Source organism: Coenobita brevimanus, chromosome 47 (assembly GCF_032717465.1).
Source record: "Coenobita brevimanus isolate Jiangsu-jjx chromosome 47, ASM3271746v2, whole genome shotgun sequence".
In the NCBI taxonomy this organism is placed as follows: domain Eukaryota; kingdom Metazoa; phylum Arthropoda; class Malacostraca; order Decapoda; family Coenobitidae; genus Coenobita; species Coenobita brevimanus.
The window spans coordinates 3171416-3195311 of record NC_137000.1 but is presented as its reverse complement, the minus strand read 5'-3'; the positions used below and the strand labels follow the sequence as shown (position 1 = coordinate 3195311).

The window sequence follows — 23896 nt, the reverse complement described above, 5'->3', positions numbered from 1 at the left end:
AGCTTGCCCCATCCTGTAAAGGTAGAGGGGTGCAGCCATTTTGAGTGTGAGTCTCTTAGTCGATTTCTCGTTCGCACTGCAGGTTTCGTAGTGCCTTTTCCTTAGCGATTTGTTTTTCATCTTACACCGCACTTTCTGTTGTTTGTTATGAATATCTACTGAAATGTCGATACAAATTGACTCAGTAATATAGAAGAGGGTTATATACACCTTACTTTCTCTTGTATGTTATGTTGTCTGTTGAAATGTCGACACAGTTTGCATCAGTAACAATACAAGAAGATTATTTAGGTGTCATATGCAAAAATAAAATGCTAATGAGGAGGCGTTACGAAATCTCTACAGCCAGCTAAGAAATGCGTCCCTCAGTGAAGCACCAGGACGACGGGCATCATGACCAGGATCAGAACATGGTAATTCGCCCAGGTCCAGGCTCTCGTCCCTGCACTCCACGCCCGCTGGTCCCTCGTCGCCTGCTTGTGGTCCTCTACCGTGGGCGTGGCTTGTCCCAAAGGACGTCGGGAGGTAGGGGCAGGGACAGGACCAGGGGCCGCAGCGCAGGCATCGTCACTGGGGGGCTTCTCGCAGTGGCTGTTGTCGTCGGCGATGCAGGCAGCGTGGGCTATAGCGTGGGCTATGTACGTCTGCTCCACCGTGCCTGAGAACAAGTGTGAACCAGGCCCTGTGGCGTAAACTGGGACGTCCTCCCCTCCATGCGTCTCGTACCTGGGTGGGACGAAGCAAGATTAATGTGAAACTCTGTATATATCGGTGCGTACTGTAGGGGTCCGCTTGCACGCGCCTGACTTAAGCTGACAGATCTATTATGTAAGTTCAAGGGCATTATGTACTGTACACAGATTACTGGGACGGGGTTCATCAGGGAACTCTCCAGCACCATTCCCTTATCAGTTTGTTTCTGTATACGACAAATAATAGCTCCCATGTGTATTATTTATCGAGTGTATATCGTTATCAAAAATACAGATAACGGCATATAAGAGAGTAATAGCATTCATAGACGACAAGGAAGGGATGCTAAAAAACCTCCTAAACCCAGAAGCATCTAGACCATAAGGTATTTTTGTATCAGTCCTAATTTCCCTTCCGTACCAGTCCTAATTTCCTCTCTGCATCATGTCTAATTTCCTTTTCATACCAGTTCTAATTCCCCTTCCATACTATTCCTAACTTCCTCTCTCAGTTTCCCATACCAGTCCTAACTTCCTCTCATCAACTCTCATACCGGTCGTAATTTGCCCTCCCATACCAGTCCTAAATTCCACTCTCAGTCCCTTCTTCCGGTCCTAATCTCCCAACTATGCATCCCATACCAATCCATTTCCTTCCCATATCAGTCCGAATTTCGTCTCTCAACCTTCCCATTCCCCATTCTAGGTCTAACTCCCCTCTCATACTGCTCCCGTTTTCCCTTCCCAACTTTCTATACCAGTCGTAATTTCCCCTTTCAGACTCTCATAACAATTCTTATTTCTATTTTGCTCCTTAAACTTGCCATTACTTTTCCTCTCACAATTACCCAACTTTTTAGCACACGTTACCCCTACCTTACCACCAACTGTGTCCAGCTTCTTCATTATAGTACCTCATTGGTACTATAATGAAGAAGCTGGACATATAAAAAACACCCCTACCCCTACCCCAACTTTTTCATTTACGGCATCCAACTTCGTTACAAACAATACCCCAACTTCATTAAAACACACACACACACACACACACACACACACACGCACGCACGCACGCACGCACGCACGCACGCACGCACGCACACACACACACACACACACACACACACACACACACACACACACACACACACACACACACACACACACACACACACACACACACACACACACACAAATCCCTCCTCAGTTCTCCCTGACTCACTTCCTGGGCACGGCCGCCTGCTGCACGAAGTTGATGTCCTGGGTGTTGAAGCCAGTGAGGTCGTGCCTTCCTGTGGGGGTCGTGTGGGCGTACCCGGGGCCGTTGCCGTACAGCAGGGTCGTGTATGGCTTACCATCCAGGTCGCTGATCTCGGTGTCCAAACCTGCGTGCATCGGGAGGCGTGTTAGAGATAGGGAGGGACACAGCATAGGAAGTATATTGTCACTAATGCTATATGTATACAAGGAGTGTCTAAGGATTGTCTTATTGCTTTGAAAATTTCGTAACGCCTCTGTCTTAGCGATTTATTCTGCACATCACACCTCAACAGGCTCTTGTATAACTGCAAATTGTGTCGATATTAACACGGCATAAATATGATACAAGAGAATGCTACGCTGTAATATGCAAAACAAATCGCTAAGGAAGATGTGTTACAAAGCTTCCTATGCCACTCAGAAGACCCTATTCGCTTACAGTATCCAGTGGTGAGTTACAAGGACCTCAGTGAAGTAATTAGTATCTTAGCGCAATTCTCTCCACTGCTGAGTTACATTGGCGCTAAAAATACATGGAGTATCTTGGAGCTAACCCTACCAGAACATGGATCTAACTCTGTTTCATTTTGACAGGTGGATGAATTAAATGGGAGGGAAACACAGACATGAGCAAAGAGTTACAGTGAAATAACGTATACTGAGAATGTCTAATGTCAACGTTATCCGGCACTGAATATACAAGGGCTTAAGAGAGGAGTAACTGGACGGGAGGACAAGGTAGGAAGCAAACATTATTAATACAGGCTAAAGTGTACAGGGATGTCGAGCACTAAATTTACTCAGAACAAAAGTGCAGGGAGTGTGGCTGGCCCATAATGACGAATGGATAAACTGGGTGGATACACTGATTCCACTGACCTAAAATATACTGTACTTAGTATACTGAAGGAAATATACTTTATGGGACACAAATACTAGGTGATATATAAGATACATATGTGTTATAGAAATTCCGCAGTCATCTCATGTAGCAAAGTGAGCTTATAATTTTTATTGGGGGATTTGGTCTGTTTATAGCAATGGAAACTTTTACTGAACAGATATACAGACAAACTATTTCACCCGCAACATTTACGTCAACTCAAGTTTTAATATAACCGTGACCAGAACAGCGGAAAAAATTAACTCTTCAACACGCTAACGTTTCATGTATTATTCTTTTCTATTGTCAGACAATTTTATTCAGCTTAGGCTAAACTTCTCACAGAACGGGTTGAGGGAGTTTGCTTATAACCTCTGTGACAAGACATAGTCATACGCTAAATAAAATCATCGGGGATAGCAAGAATATAAATATTAAAATGTGTCACTGAGTTACAGGGGTGAATAGCAAGTAGCCTATTATCCATGTGACTGCTGATACCGCACCAAGATACAGTCAGGGACAAAAGTTCGCCTAATATTTCGCCTATTTCTACATCTCACTTCCCTCAGGTGGCTATTATTCCTAAGCTGGACAAGGCTTGATGTGTTCCTCTCCTCATAGATGGTTCTCTTTGATACAGTTCTGAGAGCGAAGTGAAAGACATGCCCTTAGTGCGAAGTGGACTCATTTGCATAGTAGGCGAACTTTCGTTTCTGACTGTACTTCATCCGCGTTGCTGAATTAAAAGATTTAGTCAGGCGAGGGGAGCTCAAAGCATTCAAAGGATCAATAGGGAAGACACTGCAAGCGGGTATAATGGTAAGAAAGAGTTACTGGGAATGTGCTCTAATCTGAAGCCTGTGCAAAGAACGAAATAAAGAAACGGTAATTAATTCACTAATCATCCATCACACCAATACAGACTCTGATTTTTATTTTTAAGAATTTTTTTTTATAACAAATAATAGCTCTGACCATAATAAGCAGTATTATCAAAACCTAAAACAAAGTGAAAAAAAAATTACAGTATCTGTCCATTAGCGCGACCAAATTCACAGATCACAAAATCATAATGGATTATATTTCTAACACTACATGTAAAATGGAAAATATAGGAAAAGCATGCATTTATATATACAAACCTGCCAGCATACCTTTGGAGATATTAGTGGAATATCATACTGACTATGATCTGTGGGCTGAAAAATCGACATAAAAGCAGTGGGAATGCATTTTTAATTGGAAAATAATATACGCGACACGGAATAAATTGGCAGTTCTATATGACATCTATGGAGTAAAACAGGAAATGTGGTTATGGGTTTCAATACATAATTCCTTAATAAATACACTAAGCACTGAAACCCCAATCAGAAGGCACTAATTGAAAAATACCCACATATGGAAATGCTGTTCATTAAGAAAGTAATATCACTAGCTAAATTTCGTGTGACAATCTCCAGCCAGCATCGTGTCCTTCCTCTCAAATTTCTCATTCCTTCCCGAGCGTCAAGAAGTATCCTTCCTTCTTATTCTCCTTTCTTGTGTGCTTTACATTGCTAATAGCTAAAAAAAACTTTCAAGTAACACCTTCCAACTCAACAGCTAGCAGAGATGTGTCAGCAGATTTTTTTTTTTTAATCATTATAGTACAACAGTTTTGACTCGTCCTGTACATTCTTAGCAAACATTTCCATATATAGGTATAATTGTGTCCTCAGAAATATGTCCAGGACTTTGAAATAGGACACACTAGGCATAAAATAATTAACTTATGTGCCGCACTTTGAAACAAGACACACTCGACACAAAGTAACTTACGTATTTAAATCATAATTAATATATATCACTGTGTATAGTAGTATATTGCCCTGACTGGTGTAATTACTGAATTCTGAAGGTGAACTCTACCTCCTGATTAGTTTCATTTCACGTAAATCCAGAAACAGATTGGATATATAGTAATCTGATCATACTGAAATTCATTAACAATGAGAAGCGTCCTGTGTTAAAATAATGAGCTTCCGATATCCTGAAATGCTTTAACTGACTCTGAATTCTAAGTATAAAGGATGACGCACGTCCCGACCGATGTTTTTCTCACTTAAAACAATTTCCTAATGCACTTAGCCAGTATACAGTAAAGAGTTTTTATTTTGCCGGTCTGTGATTATTTACATCTTTTTGCGTATGCTTTGTTAGATTCTTCATATCATCGTCCTTAACCACGTATTAATTTTTTTTTTTTTTTTTTTTTTTTTTTTTTTTGTTCAGCTGACCCTGTAAAAATCACTGTCGATGGTTGAAAACGTTATGATGATATAAATGAAAGTTTTCAAAAGGGACCAGAACACTACTTACGAACTCTTGATGACTGACTAGGTATTACCTATGCTAATTTTTAGGCTGATGAATACCGAAATTAAAAAGAATAAGACCGACTATTTGTACGAGATTCAAGAAGAGGTGGCCGAAGGCTACTACTGACAAGGGATTTATTGTACGGGGAAGAGAAAGTCGCAGAAAGAGTGGAAAACACCAGGAAAGGATAGTGTTGTATGAGGATTAAAGCTAATGGAAAACGTTTTGATGTGAGAATAAAATAAATATCTATACTTCGCTTTATAAAAAGCTACGTCTAAAATTTATGTACATTACTGAGGAACATTACTGACTCTAAAATGTTTGTACAATAATGTGCATCGGTCAGTTGTGGCGAAAGGAGTGGGGACGAGGATCAGGATGAGAAACCTATGTGGACAACAATGGGAGACAACTTGGTATGAAGGAGCAGAAACCGAAAATCAAAACGGGAGATAATTGTAGGGGTGGAGGCAGGGGAAGGAGTGAAAACAGAAAAAGATACAGCAGCATAAAAAAAAAAAAGGAAAAGTTGGGGATTAAAAGACTCGGTTCAGTTAAGATATCAACTGAAACGAAGCTGATTGGAAAGATTGTGAACCTGGGTGGGGAAAGGGTAAAAACAGCGGAAAAAAGAAAGAAAGATAGAGAGCAAGAAAAAAAGGGGGGGGGGGAATATGACACACTGAAAATGGAGGCTGAAACGAAGCTGAATGAAAGGAGTGTGGATCTGTAAGGCAGTGACCAGAGAGACAGGAAATGCTTCGAGACAAGTCAAGTAATGTTTCGATATTTCAGAAGAATGAACACGAAAGACCCGTAATTAAAGGAGAGATGCACCAGGGAAAGACATGAAAAGGAGAGAAATTGGGTACGAGAGATGGGTTTACGAGTTGGCGGTCGCTCCCTAGAACGTGACTGGAATGGGGACAGGGTAACAGGGAGCAGAGAAAACACAATAAGGTTCAGTGGAAATTCATAGGGCGAGTAAGAGAGGAATTCACAGGAAACAATGGATAAGTATGGGAAAAAAGAGATATTAAAGCATGGGAAGAATAGAAAAATAAGAAGAGGGGTGACGATAAAGGCTGGAAAAGTATGGGAAGACCAGTTATTAAGTAATGATGGCAATAGAGACGGGACGAGGAAAGATAATGGAGTATGGCTATGTTAAGGAAAAGAAACAGGTGCAACTTAAAACCCAGGCACGAAGGAGGATTGCTGGCCCGAAGTCTATGACCAGAGTAGGATTAAAAAAAAAAAAAAAAAAAAAACATATGACACTGGAAATCCAAGGAATACAAAAAAATTACACGGGATATGAGGGATGTCACGGGGGAAACAAATGGCAAATACAGTAAATATTTTGGGAATGTCACATAAAATATAAAGCAGGGCAGGTAAAGAAAGAAACTATTGGGATATCTTGGGGAGAAACAAGCATAGCAGGTACAGGAAAAACTGATGAGGGATATCACGGGAAAAAGAAAATCCGGACAAATACAGAATGTCAAAAAGAAGACAAATAGAGGTAAAAAAAAAAAAAAACTATTGGGAGATATCACATGGAAAAAACAGGACAAATGCAGGAAAAAACTATAGGGAAATATCATGTAAAAAAATAGGAAAAGGATAGGCAAAACAGACACACCGAGGACAGGGTTGCCACGGGGCACGGAGACGCCACCGAAGGTCATTGTGTGAGAGTGATCGGCCGTGACCACCAGGAGTGTGTTGCCCGCGTCCACGAGTTTCAGGGCCGCCTTCACGCACTCGTCCAGCGTTGCCACCTCCTCCAGGGCCCGACCCGCCATGTTGTAGTGGTGGGCGTGATCCATTCGACCCGCTGCGGGGAAGAACACTTACTCTTTCTTACTGGCCCTCCTTCCTTCCTTCCTTCCCTTGTCTACCCTTTAGTCACGGGGAACCACCGATCTTACCTGTTAATTTTTCTTACCTGGTTGCTCTGAGGTTTGTTGAGGTGTGTTTGGAACTGAGGCAGTTGGTCTTGTATTCTCGGTGGCATAGAAAGCTTTGTAGCACCTCTTGCTTAGATATTTAGTATGCACATTACGTCTCAATATCCTCTTGTATGTTACTTATGTAAACTATGTCGGTATGAAACGAAGTAAATACCATAACAGAATATCAAGGAGTAATATGTAAATTGCTAGAGAAGAGTTGCTACGAAGCCTCCTATGCCACTTTGAGGCCTTTATGCGAGGTGGCATAGGAGGCTCCGTAGCACCTCTTCTTAGTGAAGTATTTTGCACATTACATCTTAACACTGTCCTGCATTTACACCGTTTTCACATCGACATACACTAGCTTGCGTCAATAGCATACAAAAGAATACTCAGACGAAACAGACAAAATCTATCGCAAGCAGAGGTGCAAGAAAGCCTACTAATTCCCCTTGAATATTATCCATAAAGGAAGTAAAGCCTCCAGTCCCGGCTGGGTGTTGAAGCTGCTACACTACCACCATGACAACGGACAAGGCATGCTTCAGCGACACCAACTGCACATGTATGGAACCACCCACTACTTAGGCTACTAATAGGAACATAAATCATGACAGACGACGTACAGTCAATGTGCATGCTGTCACAGCCGCCAGACACGTTAGCGTTTCCCCACCTGTTAAAAAACTGAGACACAAACCCCCTTCATCACTGACCACGCTTCGCACAAATTTATAAAGTTACAGTAGCATATCATAATCCCTGCTCATCCTCTGCTTCTGTCTCTTGCTGAAAGAACGTCATTGCTAGGGCTTCATCCCGAGCGAAGACAAGTTCTTGGATGTTTGAAGCTTTTCTAGATTGCACGACTAACGGTGTCATTACACACTGTTTCTCGTGCAGTCTAGCAAATCTTCAAACTACCACTTTGCTCCTGTTGTTGCCCCAGACTCATTTGAATGTGAAGCTGATGAACTGTTGAAGATCTCATGCAGTCTATCATCCCCCTTTGGGGATACAGAGGGAGCTGAGGGACGTTCCTACACCAGGCAGCGGAACTACCCAGATATATCAGTGCCACCACATGAAGACATCTCTCTCCATCACTACACCTTAACAATGGACGGCAGATTTTCATTTGGTGTGAAACCTTGGCTTGTCTTCAGCCAGGGACTGGATTAAAGACTAAACAAAATCTATTACTGATGAGTGTACCTGATGAACAAAACCAGGTACACGATTCTGGCACCAGTGATAAAGAGGGTTAGCTCTGTTTGCATAGAAGCCCATAGGGAGCGAGAGTAAAGAGAGAAGACAGAAAGAGTGGAAGGAGTACCGGTGACGGGATGGCCTCTCGGGGTGTTATCCCCCCCGAAGGTGAACACGTGGGAGTGATCGGCGGTGAGGACGACCAGCGTGTCCTTGTTGGAGGTGAGGTTGAGGGCGCTCTGAACCGTATCATCCAGGGCACCTATCTCCTCCAGGGCCCTCCTTCCGTTATTGTGGTGGTGGGCATGGTCTATCCGCCCGGCTGAGAGCAGGGCGGTCATACACAACAGTGATTAGGACCATTCCAGGGTGGTGCAGCACAAGTACAGTAGGTTGCATATAAAGATTTCTCCGGCAGCCATACAGGGTTAGTAAACACTCATAGTAACAAGGCACAGAGGAAAAGTTTACAAGACTGAATACAGTTGTGTGCTCATGTAGTTATGATTTTCAGTCATTGCTAACTTTTTGAAAACTCAAAAAATTATGCTTTCAAGACTAATGTTCATGTCCTTATTGTTTTCTGTCAATATGACCTATTACAATAGGTATCGAAATTTATGTCTGCAAGAATGAACTGTCGCGTGTGAGATTCAGTACTTGTGTGCTTGCTTATACAGTCATTGCTAACTACCCGAGTAATATCTAGCACTACGTTCAAATATGATTTCTAGGTAATAAAAAAAAAATGAATAAATGTGTGCTAAAGTGTATTGTGTTCAGTAACCTCTTCACTGTGGAGAGATCGTCTGATAAGCTAAATTTCTAAAACAAAGCAAATGTGGATTCATTACTAATCACAAGAATAGCATCTCATTCTACACAGCAGGTCATATCCATTCATACCATATATACAGTATTTATATAATTCGCGTAATATCTTGGCCATATTCACTCAATGAACGTCAGTCTCACCGTGCACCCTCCTCAATTATTCATACCTGATACTCTTGACATAGTTGTGTAATTACATCTTATTTCATCAACACAGCCGAAACACTTAAGCATTGGTTCAGAGCCCCAATAAAAATTGTTTCCCTCTTAATCCCAACTTGCTTAAAGGCCGTCTTCGGAGGCCTCCGCTCGATGTCAAGACAATTCCTATTTTCAGCAAAAGGTAAGAGAAATATGAATTATTCATGCCGTGAGCGCGACATAATTAGGAATTTTCCCTTTTTCATCCTGCTGGATCACCCGTTGAGAAATGGGAGAGAGAGAGAGAAAGAGAGAGAGAGAGAGAGAGTAGCTTTATAGTTGTACTGGTATTAACTATTATACCAAATCATACTATAACAACATGGTATACAATATTAAGAGTATAAGGAGGGAGGAAGGAAAGACGAGAAAGAGATAATACAACAAACACGTCACTCTTCTCTCTTCTGTCATGCTGGTAATTTCAATACCTGACCAAGGACTAATCCACCCCCTCCACTAAAAGCAAATACTAAATTTGAAGCAAAAGTCCAGAAATGAATAGTAACTCGGGAACTGGAGGCCCGACTGGACTGAAAATTGTTTTATTCTTCAAGTTAGAGCATTGCAACGGTATATACCTTACTCTTACAAAAATTGTGTTACGTTGCGCCGCTTCTGTTGTGCTATGGTAACAAACAAACATACAGAAATCGGATCATTTTAATATACTGTAGACAGATAAATAGACTTCCCTTTTTCGCAAGTTCCATCTGTTTCAGAACTTTATACAATGTTATATTTCTACAATGTCTTATATTAGTGCCAAAAGGTCATGAATATTAAAGCAAATTAAATCTATGCTAATTAAGAGCACCTCATGTGGCCTCAACCAGTGTAGCTGCAACCAGTAATACTAATTAATTCAATATACGTTATTTTTACCCGCGTGAACTAGTGTTGTGGGGTTTAGGTGTATCATTGTTGCCAAAGGAGGCTTTAAAACACTTCTTCCTTAATGATTTATATTGAGCATTACACCTTCACACTGTCGTGCATGGTACATAATCTTAATATCGATATAGCTTCCATCAATAACATACAAGAGGTGTGCTGGGCAAAATAAATCGCTAAGGTAGAGGTGTTACAAAATCTAAGCCAACGAAACTAAGGCATATCTTCTCAACTCTTAAAGGGTGAGATGAATCGTTGAGGAAGATGTGTTACGAAATTTCCGAGGCCAACAATACGCATACTTTCTTAACCTGAGCAAAATAAATATTTGAGGGAAAGCTGTTACAAAATCACCGAGGCTTAATGAAAGTGTAGCATATTTCCTCAACTTATTTCTTGTTCATGCATATGTTCCTGTGTTCTGGCCAACGCTGACATTCGCCGCAGGTGGGGGTAAAATGTGGTTAATATCTGGCTAATATCTGGTGAGTTGTGAGTGCATGGCGCGTTTGTGGCGTGGTTAATTATCTCGCCCACTCCCTCTCGTCATCACATTTTCACACCAATTAGCACCGGTTTATGTTCTCAGCGTTTAGCCTATATTACCCACAAAATACACGTTTCCTACTCCAGCTAGTTACTTTAGCTTCTTCAGTCCAATAAAGTCTTTTTTTTTATTATTATTATTATTAAATCCTTCGACAGAATGACGTACTTTTTCCATATTCATCACACAACACCCAGGCAAATATATTTAGCTTACTGGCGATTTCTTGCAGTCAGGTATTAATGATGTCCGTATATGTAATTTCTGAAGGAAAAAAAATCTCTCTTCAGCATATTAAAATCATCAAATGGTAAAAAGGATGAACTATTAAATAAGACATTGCAGGGACTGGGATAAACACGAGAGTAATTCTTAGAGTAATTCTTCTACTGGATGCTCACCTTTCCATTTTGCATGACCTTTCAGCAATACGTTTGTAAATTGGCTTGTTTCGCATTGCCACAATTATCCAAATGGACATATTACACTCCAGTTAATATCATTTTTCGAGCGCTAAACGGTCCCTATCATGAATTAAATATTGACGTGAAAGTGGGTTGCACGCAGGAGGGCTGCTGGGCCTCAGGTAATGAACTGTCTAGTCTGTGGACAGAGTTTATTAAAAAGGAAAAAAAGCACATATAGTGAAACTACTGTATAATCACATTAATTACAGGTTTAGAAAGTTGGCATATCCTGTAGTTATTCCATGGCTCTGGAATATATTAGCAAAGAAATTAGCTTGGTAGGTGAACTGAGTGACTCTGCTAGCAGATCATGCAGAGGAGGTGTAAACTGTGCGAAAAAGTTAGCTAGACTTCATGCATGCTATTATCTGCTAACTTGTGACTTTGGTGTTTGTGCAACGGCATATCAGTCTCACATTACGGGTGCAGTGTGCGTGATTCTCATGTGTGCAGAGAAAACGTACTGCTATATGTGCCTGTGTGGTAGTAACTTATCTTTGTCTGTAAAAAAAATTCGTATATAATACATATTCTGCCTTAACTATCCAGGTTAGCTTAGTAATGCACGTGTTCGTCATGGATTCTTATGTTTAATTTCTTATCTTATGTAAAAGAATACCTGGGATATTCATAAGAAAGATACAGGTGTCAACACTAGTCTGCAACGATTGACTTGCCTCATTACCTTGCCTGGATAAGACTGTGTAAAATCACTACTGTACATGTCAAGGCGAGTGGAAATTGAACTGAATTTCTTAAATATGGTGAAGTGGTCAGTCATTATCAATATATAAAATTAATTAAAACATTTATGGAAATTTTTAATATGCTGCTTTGAAAAAAAAAAATGCTCTGTACAATAATTCCTTTCGGGAAATCCAGGTAAAGGTGCTCCATTCTCGTTTTGTAATGTCACTAACATTAAATTTTAAGATTATTCCCAAATAATCCATTAAACTTAGTGAAGCCTTTGTTTTAACTCTCTCTCTCTCTCTCTCTCTCTCTCTCTCTCTCTCAAATTGGCAAATGTCAAATATTTGTCAAAGAAAAAATAAGAGTGTTAGTGGTTGGGAACATCAAACTAGTTCTTTAAGAAAATATTTACGTTATTTTTTGCGATGAGAAAGGACAGATTAAGCTAACAGGCATGAAAACTGGCCAGGTAACTATGTCTGAGGATGCATTATATACAGTAAGAGAAGTAGGAGGGGCAGCAGAAGGAACCATAGAACCTTATTATCAGTCAGGTATGTATCTGAAAAAGAACACTGCATATTTTAAGCTTATATTTAGATTCCAAACATATGTTTATAATTTTCCATCTGTTTATTAATTCATTGTTTATCTACTGAGCTATGTATCTAAAATCTGTGTTTCCATCTATCTGTCTTCCTATCTACCTATTTACCTACCTACATAAAATATCTACCTAAAATATCTATCTACCTATCTATCTATCTTTTTACTCATCTATCTAATTGTCAGTCTGTCTATTTGTGTCTATCTATCCAGTATTGCACTTATTTAACTAAATGGATAACGAATAATGCAAAACAATAATTAAGTTGCTGTATGAGATGAATGAATAAGTTTGGCTCGATGTGCAGTTCTCAAGGTAGAAGAATATTAACATCCTTCACTCCCATTAGGCGAGAACCATCTATGGGCAGGAAAACATACAAACCTTTTTCAACATCGCGAAATGTGCCACAAATTACCACAAAAGTAAAGTAATACGTAGAAGAGGTGAAATTTAGTAGGCAAATATTTATCTCCGACTGTCCACTCAAATTTTCGCCTCATTACTCTTCTACCGGCACATTACTGCCTGCCTGGGGAGCCTCTCTAATGCACACCGTTTTAAAAATGTATATTCAACGCCTGTGTGCTTTAAGGAAATTGAGGTATAAAGGTACAAAGCTCTGTGCAGGTGCTCGTGTTCTCTCTCTCTCTCTCTCTCTCTCTCTCTCACGTTGCCCTTGCTCTTATCTACCCTTTCTTCAAGTAATGGTGTCACAGATTACACTGTACGCGTCCTTCATTTTACTTTCAATAATTTTTCAAGATCCTCCTTCCCCTCTTCTTATGCATCAACAAATCTGTATTAATAATTTTCTTGAACCTAAGTTGTATGTGGTTTTGCCCTTGTCGTAACTCATGCGGCTACCAGGTATGTGAAAATACAACTTGGAGTGAATAATAAAGCAGAACGAAAAACCACCTGAAAAGGAAATGATTTATATATTTTACTGCAAATTACATGTTCTCACCGTACCATTTTATACAGATTATGGAAAATATGTCGTAGGGGAAAGACTTTGAAGCCGTCTCCTTTAACACCTTCAGCACAATGTGGTGTTTTATAATTCATTCTTGCTTGCGCTGGGTGATACTATTCAGCTTGGGACAGATCTCTCGTTGTACATCATAGGATTTCCCTTAAACCCATTGAAAGAGAGGCTCCATTACTATAATCTCCACTAATCTTTTCATTACGACGACATTAACTTTCCTATATTCTTGCAACCGTCAGACGATTTTACTCAGTTTAAATGAAGGTCTCTCATAACAAAATGGTGAGATATGCGTGTCCATGCATCTAAATTATGAAGTCTCTCTAATTAATGGTTTTCGGAGGTGCTTAAGCTTAGCCTAATAGCCATAACGACCTCCTTCTGTCTTGCTTTCTCCTGCTTTGTATGCAGCTGTGGTCTAGTGGATATTGTGTGTGTGTGTGTGTGTGTGTGTGTGTGTGTGTGTGTGTGTGTGTGTGTGTGTGTGTGTGTGTGTGTGTGTGTGTGTGTGTGTGTGTGTGTGTGTGTGTGTGTGTGTGTGTGTGTGTGTGTGTGTGTGTGTGTGTGTGTGTGTGTGTGTGTGTGTGTGTGTGTGTGTGTGTGTGTGTGTGTGTGTGTGTGTGTGTGTGTGTGTGTGTGTGTGATGCAGTTCCATTCCTAACCTACAGTTCTAGTTATGTGAAAAGTTGTGATGTTCTGAAACAAAATTTTGATATACGTGGATTTACTGCATTTTAGTTATCACCTGTCCCACCACACCTGTCTTCCTATACGTGTCGAACTGCTACCTGGCCCTATCTGCATAAGTTTTCCTTTCTATAATTCTGTGATAAATATCCTAACCTAAACTAACCCGACAAATCTAACCTTACCTAACTTAAAACTTAACACAGCCTGACTTAACCTAACTTAAAACCCATTCTAACTCAACGTAATCAAGCTTAATCTAACTTAGCCTAAACTAACTTAGGTAAACATAACCTAACCTAACTTAACTTTCCTCTGCCTTACCTTCCACCATAAGGAAGAATCCGTGCGGGTTTTTGCGCAGGATCTGGATAGCCTTGACCGTCATCTCTGCCAGGGAAGGGTCGCCGCTCGGTCCCTTGTTGCGGTCCACTTCGAAATCTAGGTGAGAATATCCGAAGATGCCTGGTGGGGAGGATGGTGTTATGTAAATCATCATCGCCATCGTTATCACCATTATTCCAAACATAATTTCTCTGATACGATTCCATCTTTTTCCCTGGCTGAACATTCAGTTTCTTCAGCTTTTTTCTGTTCCCTTCTCAACATCGACTCAAATGTAATACAAGTACTGTATTGTCATAACTTCTTCAAGCAGCAAGATATCAAGACCAGTTATAGTAAAAAGACCTCATCCAGCAAGCAGTCGGTGGGTTTGGAGTCGACCTTATCAAACTGCGTCTTGTTTTACGCATACTTTGCATTCGGGTACTTTCAGTTTTATAGTCTTCCTTTCTCAGCTTTTCGTGCATGTTGAATCATCCTTTGCCCTCAGTAAATCAGCAAATGGTACAAGGACAAGGCAAAACTCACCCAATATTTAGCTGGTGTGTCTAGGGTAAACCTTATCCAACTGTGGCTTGCTCCACACATCCTCTCTGTTCAGGTACTCCTTCATTGCTATAAAACTCTTATCTTATTTTTAAACTGCATAGCAATTAAATCAGGTATATAAAATGGAATAAACTCACACAGAAGAGAGTTATTGCGCCCGGGGTCGACCTTATCAAACTATGCCTTGTTCCAAACATACTCGGCATCCAGAAATTTCACTAAATTCCTATATCTTTCCTTGCATCATTTACCCTATTTACCACTGCCCTTGATAATAAAACAGCAAATTCAAGTGCTCTAAGGAAAAGGTTACACAGCCACAGTCTTGGCGCAGAAAAAGTACAAACTAAATAGCCTACTGAGGCGCCAAAAGATCCACTCACCCAGTAGGTAATCAGTGTGTCTTGGGTCCACCTTATCAAACTGGGCCTTGTTCCACACATACTCGGCGTTCAGGTCCCGCGTCTTCTTGTCGTGCACCCAGTCGTCCAGTAGGTTCCTGCCATCCGTCCTGCGGCCCCTCTGATTCCTCTCCTCGCGGTCGTACACGGTCGTAGGGATCCAGTGTCGACGACCCCCGCCCATCAGTACCTGTCGGGAAGGATTACTGTCAGCCTATTCAGTACTGTGATTTCATTTTTCTTTCTTTTTGTTTTCGTTTTCTATTTCCTTTGCCGTACATTAATCTATTTCTTCATTTTCTTTCGGGGTCAAGTGGCGATGATCTGTACAGGTGGATATTGTTCACTCTCTCTCTGTATACCAGCTAATTAGTTTAAATCAAAAGATGCTGCTTCATGTATAAGTACTCCCTATACCTCTGCGTAGAGAACTCGAGAGGACATATGTGCGCATAGCATTCCACATGGAAAGAGCATACTTCGTGATTAATTAACGGCTTCTCTTATGGTCTTTGAGTTATAAGGAATAGAAACATGTGTAAGACTGTCAAGGGAATTTTTTACGAACGTACACGCAGCTTTAGAGAATACTAAAAAACAGTTTAGTAATGACAGTACCTTATTATAAAGACAGTATCAGTGCTAATGCAAGTGAAGTACTGTTCAGAGGGAATACTTAATCATACTGGGAATAACGTTGGCTTAGATACACGGGGAACTTTGCTGTCTTTTTGGACGTGGAAATATCGCTAAGAATGGTCTTGGTCGTTATCTCTTACTAATGAGTTTTGGAAACGAGGTGCTTCACTTCCGTATTCTTTAATTACCGATACCTTAGCAAAGCCACACCACACCACAATCACATCACATCACACACCACACAACACACTCTGAAACCCTCTCACATCACACCACACACAATTATCCTTCCACACCACACCACACCACCTTCCCACACCACTCCATACCACCTTCCCACACCACACCACACAAAATTACGCTCTCACACCACACCACACCATACCACATCGCCCTCACTCGCCACATCATATCACCCTCTCACTGTTTAGGATATCACACCACTATATTACACCACACCATACAAAATCATCCTTCCACACCACACCACGCACCACCTCACACACCACTCGACACCAAACTATCCTCCCACGCCACACCAAACTGCAGGATTCTGAAGCTTCCATATATAATGATTTTGTACTTGTTCGCACTATAAATTACTTGAATCAGGCTGTGTTTTGAAGAGTTAGTTTTCTATAGACGAAATTACTTGTGCCTTAACAAATTTCGGCAGTCTGCATGAATTTCTAGGCGGTATAATCAGGCACTGAGAGAGAGAGAGAGAGAGAGAGAGAGAGAGAGAGAGAGAGAGAGAGACCCTTTTTTTCCAACCATGCAAAAGTTTGTGTTCCACTGACCAACTCAAGCCTCAGCAAAATTTTTTGAATCTACTGGAATTTCTACCCACTACGATCAGGCATGGAGAGAGAAAGGTCGCTGGCCGGGTTAGCTGCAGGTTTCATTAACCTAGCGAAACTGAGGAAATGGTTGTCAACCACACTACATTTATTGCACACAGACGGACGGCCAAATACAGTATGTGTCCCTCACTATGCCACTCGCTCACTCACTCACGCACTCACAGTACCATTTTGAACAATGGGTCCAGGCTCAATGGGGTGTGTATTGGGGAGTGGTGTATACACACATAATTATATACATACGCAAGGAAATAAACAACAAGAGAGTAATAGTCTACCGCGTACCTGCGATGTGCCAGAATAGCCGTAAGTATGACGCAGAGAGACAAGACAAAGCATTACATATATCATCACCATCATCGTCATCAGTAACAGCAGCAGCAGCAGCAGCAGCAGCCCGGCCTCTCCCAAACGTTTCCATTGTTTCATTTGGGAGGAAAACGGCCAATATATCTCTCCTGGCTTTCTTATGGCTCATCTTTTAGTCCGACTACTGCTAATACACAGTCCAAGAGTAGTGGTCGACGGCATACTTGCATCGTGCTGGACCAGCCATAAATATTACACGGAAGGACAGCCACAACACTGGGCAGTTAGGTGTTCTGAGACGACCTGTGAGTCAGATGGATGTCATTTAAGTGCATTACCGATAAATATTTCTCTCCTTAGAATACTGCGGAGGTGGGTGCAGCTATCAAATGTGTGGATGGACAGCCAAATACAGTATATGTCCCTCGCTGTGTCACTAACTCACTCACTCACTCACACACTCACATTACCCGTTAGTTCTGAATGGACTAAATTATCCCAGTTTCAGCCACGTACAGAAATTTCCACGCGATATAATCAGGCGCGGATAGAGTCAGGTTGTTCGCCTTAACCTTGACCTAAGGAACCTTGGGCGAGCAAACAAACACATTAAAGTCCCACTCATTAAGCGGTACAGCGGAACTCGACCCAGTCATTCACCGAGCCCCAGCCGCCAGCCAGCCCACCCAGGCGGGGCTTAAATACCATTTTTATTTACACTGGGAAATTCTAGGTGGCAAACTTGGCTTAACACAATCCTTATAAGCATTCGGATATTTTAGCTGACGGACGCGGGTTAACAGAAATTTTAGCAGCAGTTCTCGCTAGCACAGGACGATCTAAAATAGTCTTTTTTTTTTCACATTTCGGAGCGTCTAGTATAAATATTTAGGTATTCTAATTGAGAGATGTCCAAGAGTCTAAGTTGTTCGACACTGGAGTACTGGCACTGTATTAATTGTTCGATGATACTATTTCTATAATATATATTTTTTTTTTTATCACGAGGAATCCCAGTTGAGAGAAAGTCTGCCGGTCTAAAATCTATGGCGTTACTGACATTTCATAACCATTCAAAAATTCTAGCTATGAGATTACCCGCCAGTCTAAACTATTCAACTTTAGGCTATTAGCGTTATATAATGTGTTCGGCGTTACCAGTCTTCCAGTCTTCACATATGTTAGATCATCATCATCATCATACAATCCCAGTTTGCACCAGATAAACAGGAGTGAAGAGGCCCGGAGCTAGGGTACTCACTCTCGACATTTAAGTCAAAGATAAGTCTCCCTCACCCGTGTCATTCATTACGGAGCAACAAACCCCAATCGTCCTTCAGATGGAAACCTCTACAGGTTCCATCCCATAGGAGCGCCGTAACCGCATAGACCACCAGGCGTCGTCTGGTTAAGTGGCTACCATCCAGCATAGTAAATAGCATCATGGGTTACAGGAAACCATTTGGGTTGTCACACTGTAAGGTCAGCCGGGGAAAGACTGAGAGAGAGAGAGAGAGAGAGAGAGAGAGAGACTTTACTGACACTGAAGGGAGGCTGAATACAGTATATTTGCCTTGAGGCAGAAAAATAAAAATCAGACATTTTTGTACTGAGAAAATAAAAAAGAACTATTTAGAGAGTAACTAGATATTACTAGCCTTAAAAGTACTGTTCAAGAGCTTTAGTGAGATGATTTTTATACTATGTAGTAATAGAACTTCATTAAAACATTACGCATAGCATTAAAAGTTTGTCAAAATATTATGTACAGCATTACATTTTTCAAGAACATTTCAGAATAATGTTTGAGTAAATCTTCGTTAATATCTTGAAAAAAAAAAATGCATTATAAAATTAATATTCCAGTCTGGTTTACTGTATCATCCGATTTTCCGAGAAGACATTTCTCAGTACAAATCATTATCATTATCATCATCATCATCATCATAATCATCTCACCCCAACTTACAGGTGTATTGTCAGCTTTTTACTTAACATATAAATCTGGTATTTGTCATTTTCCTTGGATTTTGGTCCATCAGATTCATTTTATCATCACCATCATCATCATCATCATCATTATCATCACATCCTGCCACCATCAATTCCTGGGCACAATAAGGGAAAGCCGTCTTGATCCGAAACCCATTTGCGCTGTGCATTTTACAGACTGGAACTGAGGTTAAAGGTGTGTGTGTGTGTGTGTGTGTGTGTGTGTGTGTGTGTGTGTGTGTGTGTGTGTGTGTGTGTGTGTGTGTGTGTGTGTGTGTGTGTGTGTGTGTGTGTGTGTGTGTGTGTGTGTGTGTGTGTACTTGGTTCTCTGTATGTATACTGTTTCTATGTGTGTATATAATTTTCTCTCTCTCTCTCTCTCTCTCTCTCTCTCTCTCTCTCTCTCTCTCTCTCCCACACACACACACACACACACACACACACACACACACACACTTTCTCACCGAAATGAAAACATGGTGGACCAATTATACCCACTCTTGCGGTGTTTTCTGGCGCACTCGACATCATTAATCAAGAGAGAGAGAGAGAGAGATTCAGACGATTTCTTTCAGCTGAGAGAAATTTTTAGTAGTCAAAGAGTCATATTAAGAGCAACTTCCTTGAAAAAAGAAGATAAAAAAACTTATACTTGTCTTTTTCTCCTCAGGGAAACGTCAGGAAACGTCGTAGCTTTTTCCTGAGCGATTTAGTTTGTATATTACGCCTGATATCCCCTTGCAAGCTAATTATATTTTTCTGATACTGAAATAGTGTATATCAGTATTATATAAGACATTATTGAGATGTAGTGGGAAAATAAATCGGTTTCGAAGAGATGTTACGAAGGCTCCTTTATAAATACAGTAAGAAAACGATGGGTCATGTCCACCTACGATAAAGAATGATAATCGTACGAATAAAAAGGAGTGTAAAATAACTAACGACATCTGAGCAGGCTAGCATCAAGAAATAGCCAATGCAGTGATCGTATTCACAGACAAATTTATGATCAATTTTCCATCGTAACTTATGATTTATTTTCGCAGGAAGGGCAAAGAAAGTGCAAAGCCTTCTCATGTCTTTCGTTCTTACTGCAAAATGAGACCCAGGTTATATAAGGTATTTTTAATTCTGTAGGGAGGATAAAGCGAGGAAAATGATGAATCTCCCCGTGTCTCTGTAGTTGTGCCTGTAATAGTAAGTCTCTTAGTTAAGACAGGAAAGTTTTTATAAGTTTTTATTTTATTTTACAGGATGGATAAAGAGACGAAAGTGTATAAGCTTTCCACGTCCTTTGTTTAGCCTTTGATAGCAAACTCAGGTTACGGCAGGGAATGGAACTTAAATTTGCGCGTCTAGGTCGCGAACTGATTTAACGTGGATAACCAGATGACGAGATTTGGAGATGACAAAAGCAGAAAGCAGCACAGGAAGTAATGAAGAATAAGCATAGAACAAGGGGTATACTGTGGAGGTGTAGACAAGACTAAAAATATTAAATATATTATATAATGTGGTGATGCATATGAAGGAGTGATATATGTGGTTTAGGAAAGATACATGCCTAGGACTGAGGAATAAATATAGAATGAATGAGAAAATGTGGAGATGATAGATATAATGTCAAAAGCATGAATGAAAAGTTGCAGAAAATAGTGGAGGAGATGCTGGGATGAAAACTGCAGAGATAGTGAATGTAAGTTTGAGAAGATATAGAAAACAGAAGAGGAAACGTAAGGTATGACAGCTGTAGTGATTAATGTAGGAATGAAATAATGTAAAATAACAGAGGACAGAAAGATAAGAAAGAAACTATTAAGTTCTCAGAAACGTAAATAATTTTGAAACAAATGTTGGCATGAAAGATGCAGTGGCATTGATTGAATTGCTAAGCTATAGAAATGTAGGACGAGATGTAAATATATTAACAGTAACAAGCAGCAACTATAATTATGAAATCTTGAAGATTTAAAATAGGGATGACTTGTAAAAAGATCCAGGTTATGTAGATACGCACAACGGTTAAGAGCATTATGGTTTCTGACCTCACGTTCAGCTTTACCTTTAACTCCTTGGCAGCGAATTACCTACTCTATATTTTATTCCGGCCAAAGTCAGACGATATTTTAATAAGCTCGAGAGAAAACAAGGGCACCAGATACGTAAAAACCCTTAACAAGAATTAAGGACTTTCTGTTTGATTTTTAGCTTACGAGGGACGATTTTATTAAGCTCTTCAAACCTCATCGCAGCAAAGGAAGGACTAAAGAAAATGAAATATAGGAGATACCGTTCTTCATATGATGGGCAGGAAGGGGCGATTTAAACTCTTTGCGCCCCGTGTCCTCAGTATGGGACGGAATTGGGCGTTTTCAAATTTAAATAAAGAAGGGAAACCCCGAGTAGGGACCTATGAGCTTCACGACTATGAGCCGACAGGCGGAGGGCGGTTCGCCTAGCACCCATCCAGCAAAATTCCTCGCACAGCAACCCTTTGAACTAAGAGGTTAAAGTGAGATAATTTAGAAAAGTTTGGAGAGGCGTTTGTCTTCCACTTCCCCAACCATAACCTCTGGTAATGGGTAACGTAGGGATAATATGACACTGATAGAGATTATCTGGGTTTTAATGTAGCTGATAATGATGATGATGATAATGACAGTAATAAAGAGGATAGGCTGTGTGGTGGTGGTGGTGGCGGTGGTGATGGTGATGGTGATGCTGCTGCCGCTGCTGCTGTTGCTGCTGCTGCTGCTGCTGCTGCTGCTGCTGCTGCTGCTGCTGCTGATGATGATGATGATGATGATGATGATAATTCCTTTAGTGATGATGATGATGATGATGATAAGAGTAAACCCGTTTCATAAGATGACACATTTCTTCTCTTCTTACTGTCTTCAGATCTTCAGACTATCCTAATTCAGCTCGAGGGATTAAAAAAATATTAATCCCTTCTGTAGCAGAGGTCCTTCTAAAGATTAATAACATGACCTGGAGGTAGCAAAGATGAACACAGAATAATAATTGTACTGAGGCTAATATTACTAATGTTTGAAGAAATATTCCTCTATGTGAAAATCTGGTTTACTTCCCTCCATGGAGAGCGACGTTTTCATGTGCTGACACTGATATATCCGGATGATGTAGATCTGCTGTTATACAAACATCCCTCAGTTCTCTGCCTATCTCCCCCAAAAAGATGGCAGACCACAAATGAGGGAAAACTTCAGCCTGTAATCCATTAGGTTCACATTCACATCAATCTGGGGCTACGACAACTTTCATTTGAGGGCAGACCGAGAAGTCGTCTTCTGAATGTTTAATCTATCTATCTATATACCTAGGCTGCTTCCCCCAAGGAAAGGGAGGTAAGAATGTTTAATGGCTATATGATATCTAGACACGTAATACTGATACTGGCGCAGATACTGTTATTGATGATGATACTGACGACACACACACACACACACACACACACACACACACACACACACACACACACACACACACGCACACACACACACGCACGTACACACACACACACGGGAACTAATGAACGGCATGCCCAGAGAATACTAATACTCACGTTGATATTCTTGCCCGGCTCATTCTCAACCAGTTGGCGTGCTATGTCCTTGCACGCTGCGTGGGAGTGTGCGGGAATCTTAGCGTCGTCCTCCCAGTACCTCGAAGGGCTGCGGGCGTACAGGGCGGAGGGCGTGCCGTGGGTGATGCGGGTGTTAGTCACGATCCCGGTGCTTTTGCCTGTAGGAGGGAAATTCAGAGTTAGAAGAATTACAGTGACAGTTGTAGGGAGAAAGGAAAGTGGAGGATAGTACTGGTAGGGACAGAATAGTGAAGTTTTGTTAGGTAGTGGAGTAAGATAGGACTGCGGAGGATTAGACTGAAGAAGAAAGATGAAGGGAAAAATGTAGGGGAGTGCATTAGTAAGTAGTTGCAAACCTAGGCTCATCTGACCGTGAACCCCATGGACTGCAGGCTTAAATTTTCTCTCTGTAAACCAGCATCCACCGTTCAGTGGATAGGGATGGGGCTGAGGGACGTTTGCATAATCGAACAGTTCCACCTCCCGGCCATATAGGTGACACCACGTGAAGGCGTTCCTCTCCAGCACCAGAGAACGAACAGAGGTGAGTATATACGAGTTAAATGGAGGAGTTAGGTTGAAAGATGGAAGTGGGGAGGACATACTGTAATACAAGAAACTATAACAGGGGTGTGAGGGGAGATGGGGAAAGGAGTAAGGCTATAAAAAGGGAAGCGGTGAGATGGAGGAGAGAGAAGAAGATGGATGATAAAGATGGGATCGAACTGATGGCATGGCGCAAGGGATGAAACTAAAGGAGGCTTGTGAAGGAAATAGACGATGGAAGAGTTATGGAGGTGGAGCGAAGGATGGAAGAGGCGGTGTGCAAATATAGAAAGTGGGCTGAGGGAAAAGAGTGGAACAATAGTTTGAGGAAGAAATATGAAGGTTA

General features: G+C 41.0%; 1 protein-coding gene across 1 annotated transcript in view; it reads right to left on the bottom strand.

Annotated features, from left to right (window-relative positions):
* Nucleotides 1–365: 365 nt before the first annotated feature.
* LOC145398974 (alkaline phosphatase-like) overlaps nucleotides 366–23896 on the bottom strand; it is a 303273-nt gene continuing 279742 nt past the window's right edge. The window contains exons 3-8 of the mRNA XM_080271705.1: nucleotides 22984–23162; nucleotides 15574–15781; nucleotides 14621–14761; nucleotides 8500–8694; nucleotides 1915–2077; nucleotides 366–726 (exon numbers count right to left, since the gene is read on the bottom strand). Coding sequence (XP_080127831.1) covers nucleotides 366–726; nucleotides 1915–2077; nucleotides 8500–8694; nucleotides 14621–14761; nucleotides 15574–15781; nucleotides 22984–23162 — 1247 coding nt within the window. The remainder of the gene's footprint in view (nucleotides 727–1914; nucleotides 2078–8499; nucleotides 8695–14620; nucleotides 14762–15573; nucleotides 15782–22983; nucleotides 23163–23896) is intronic.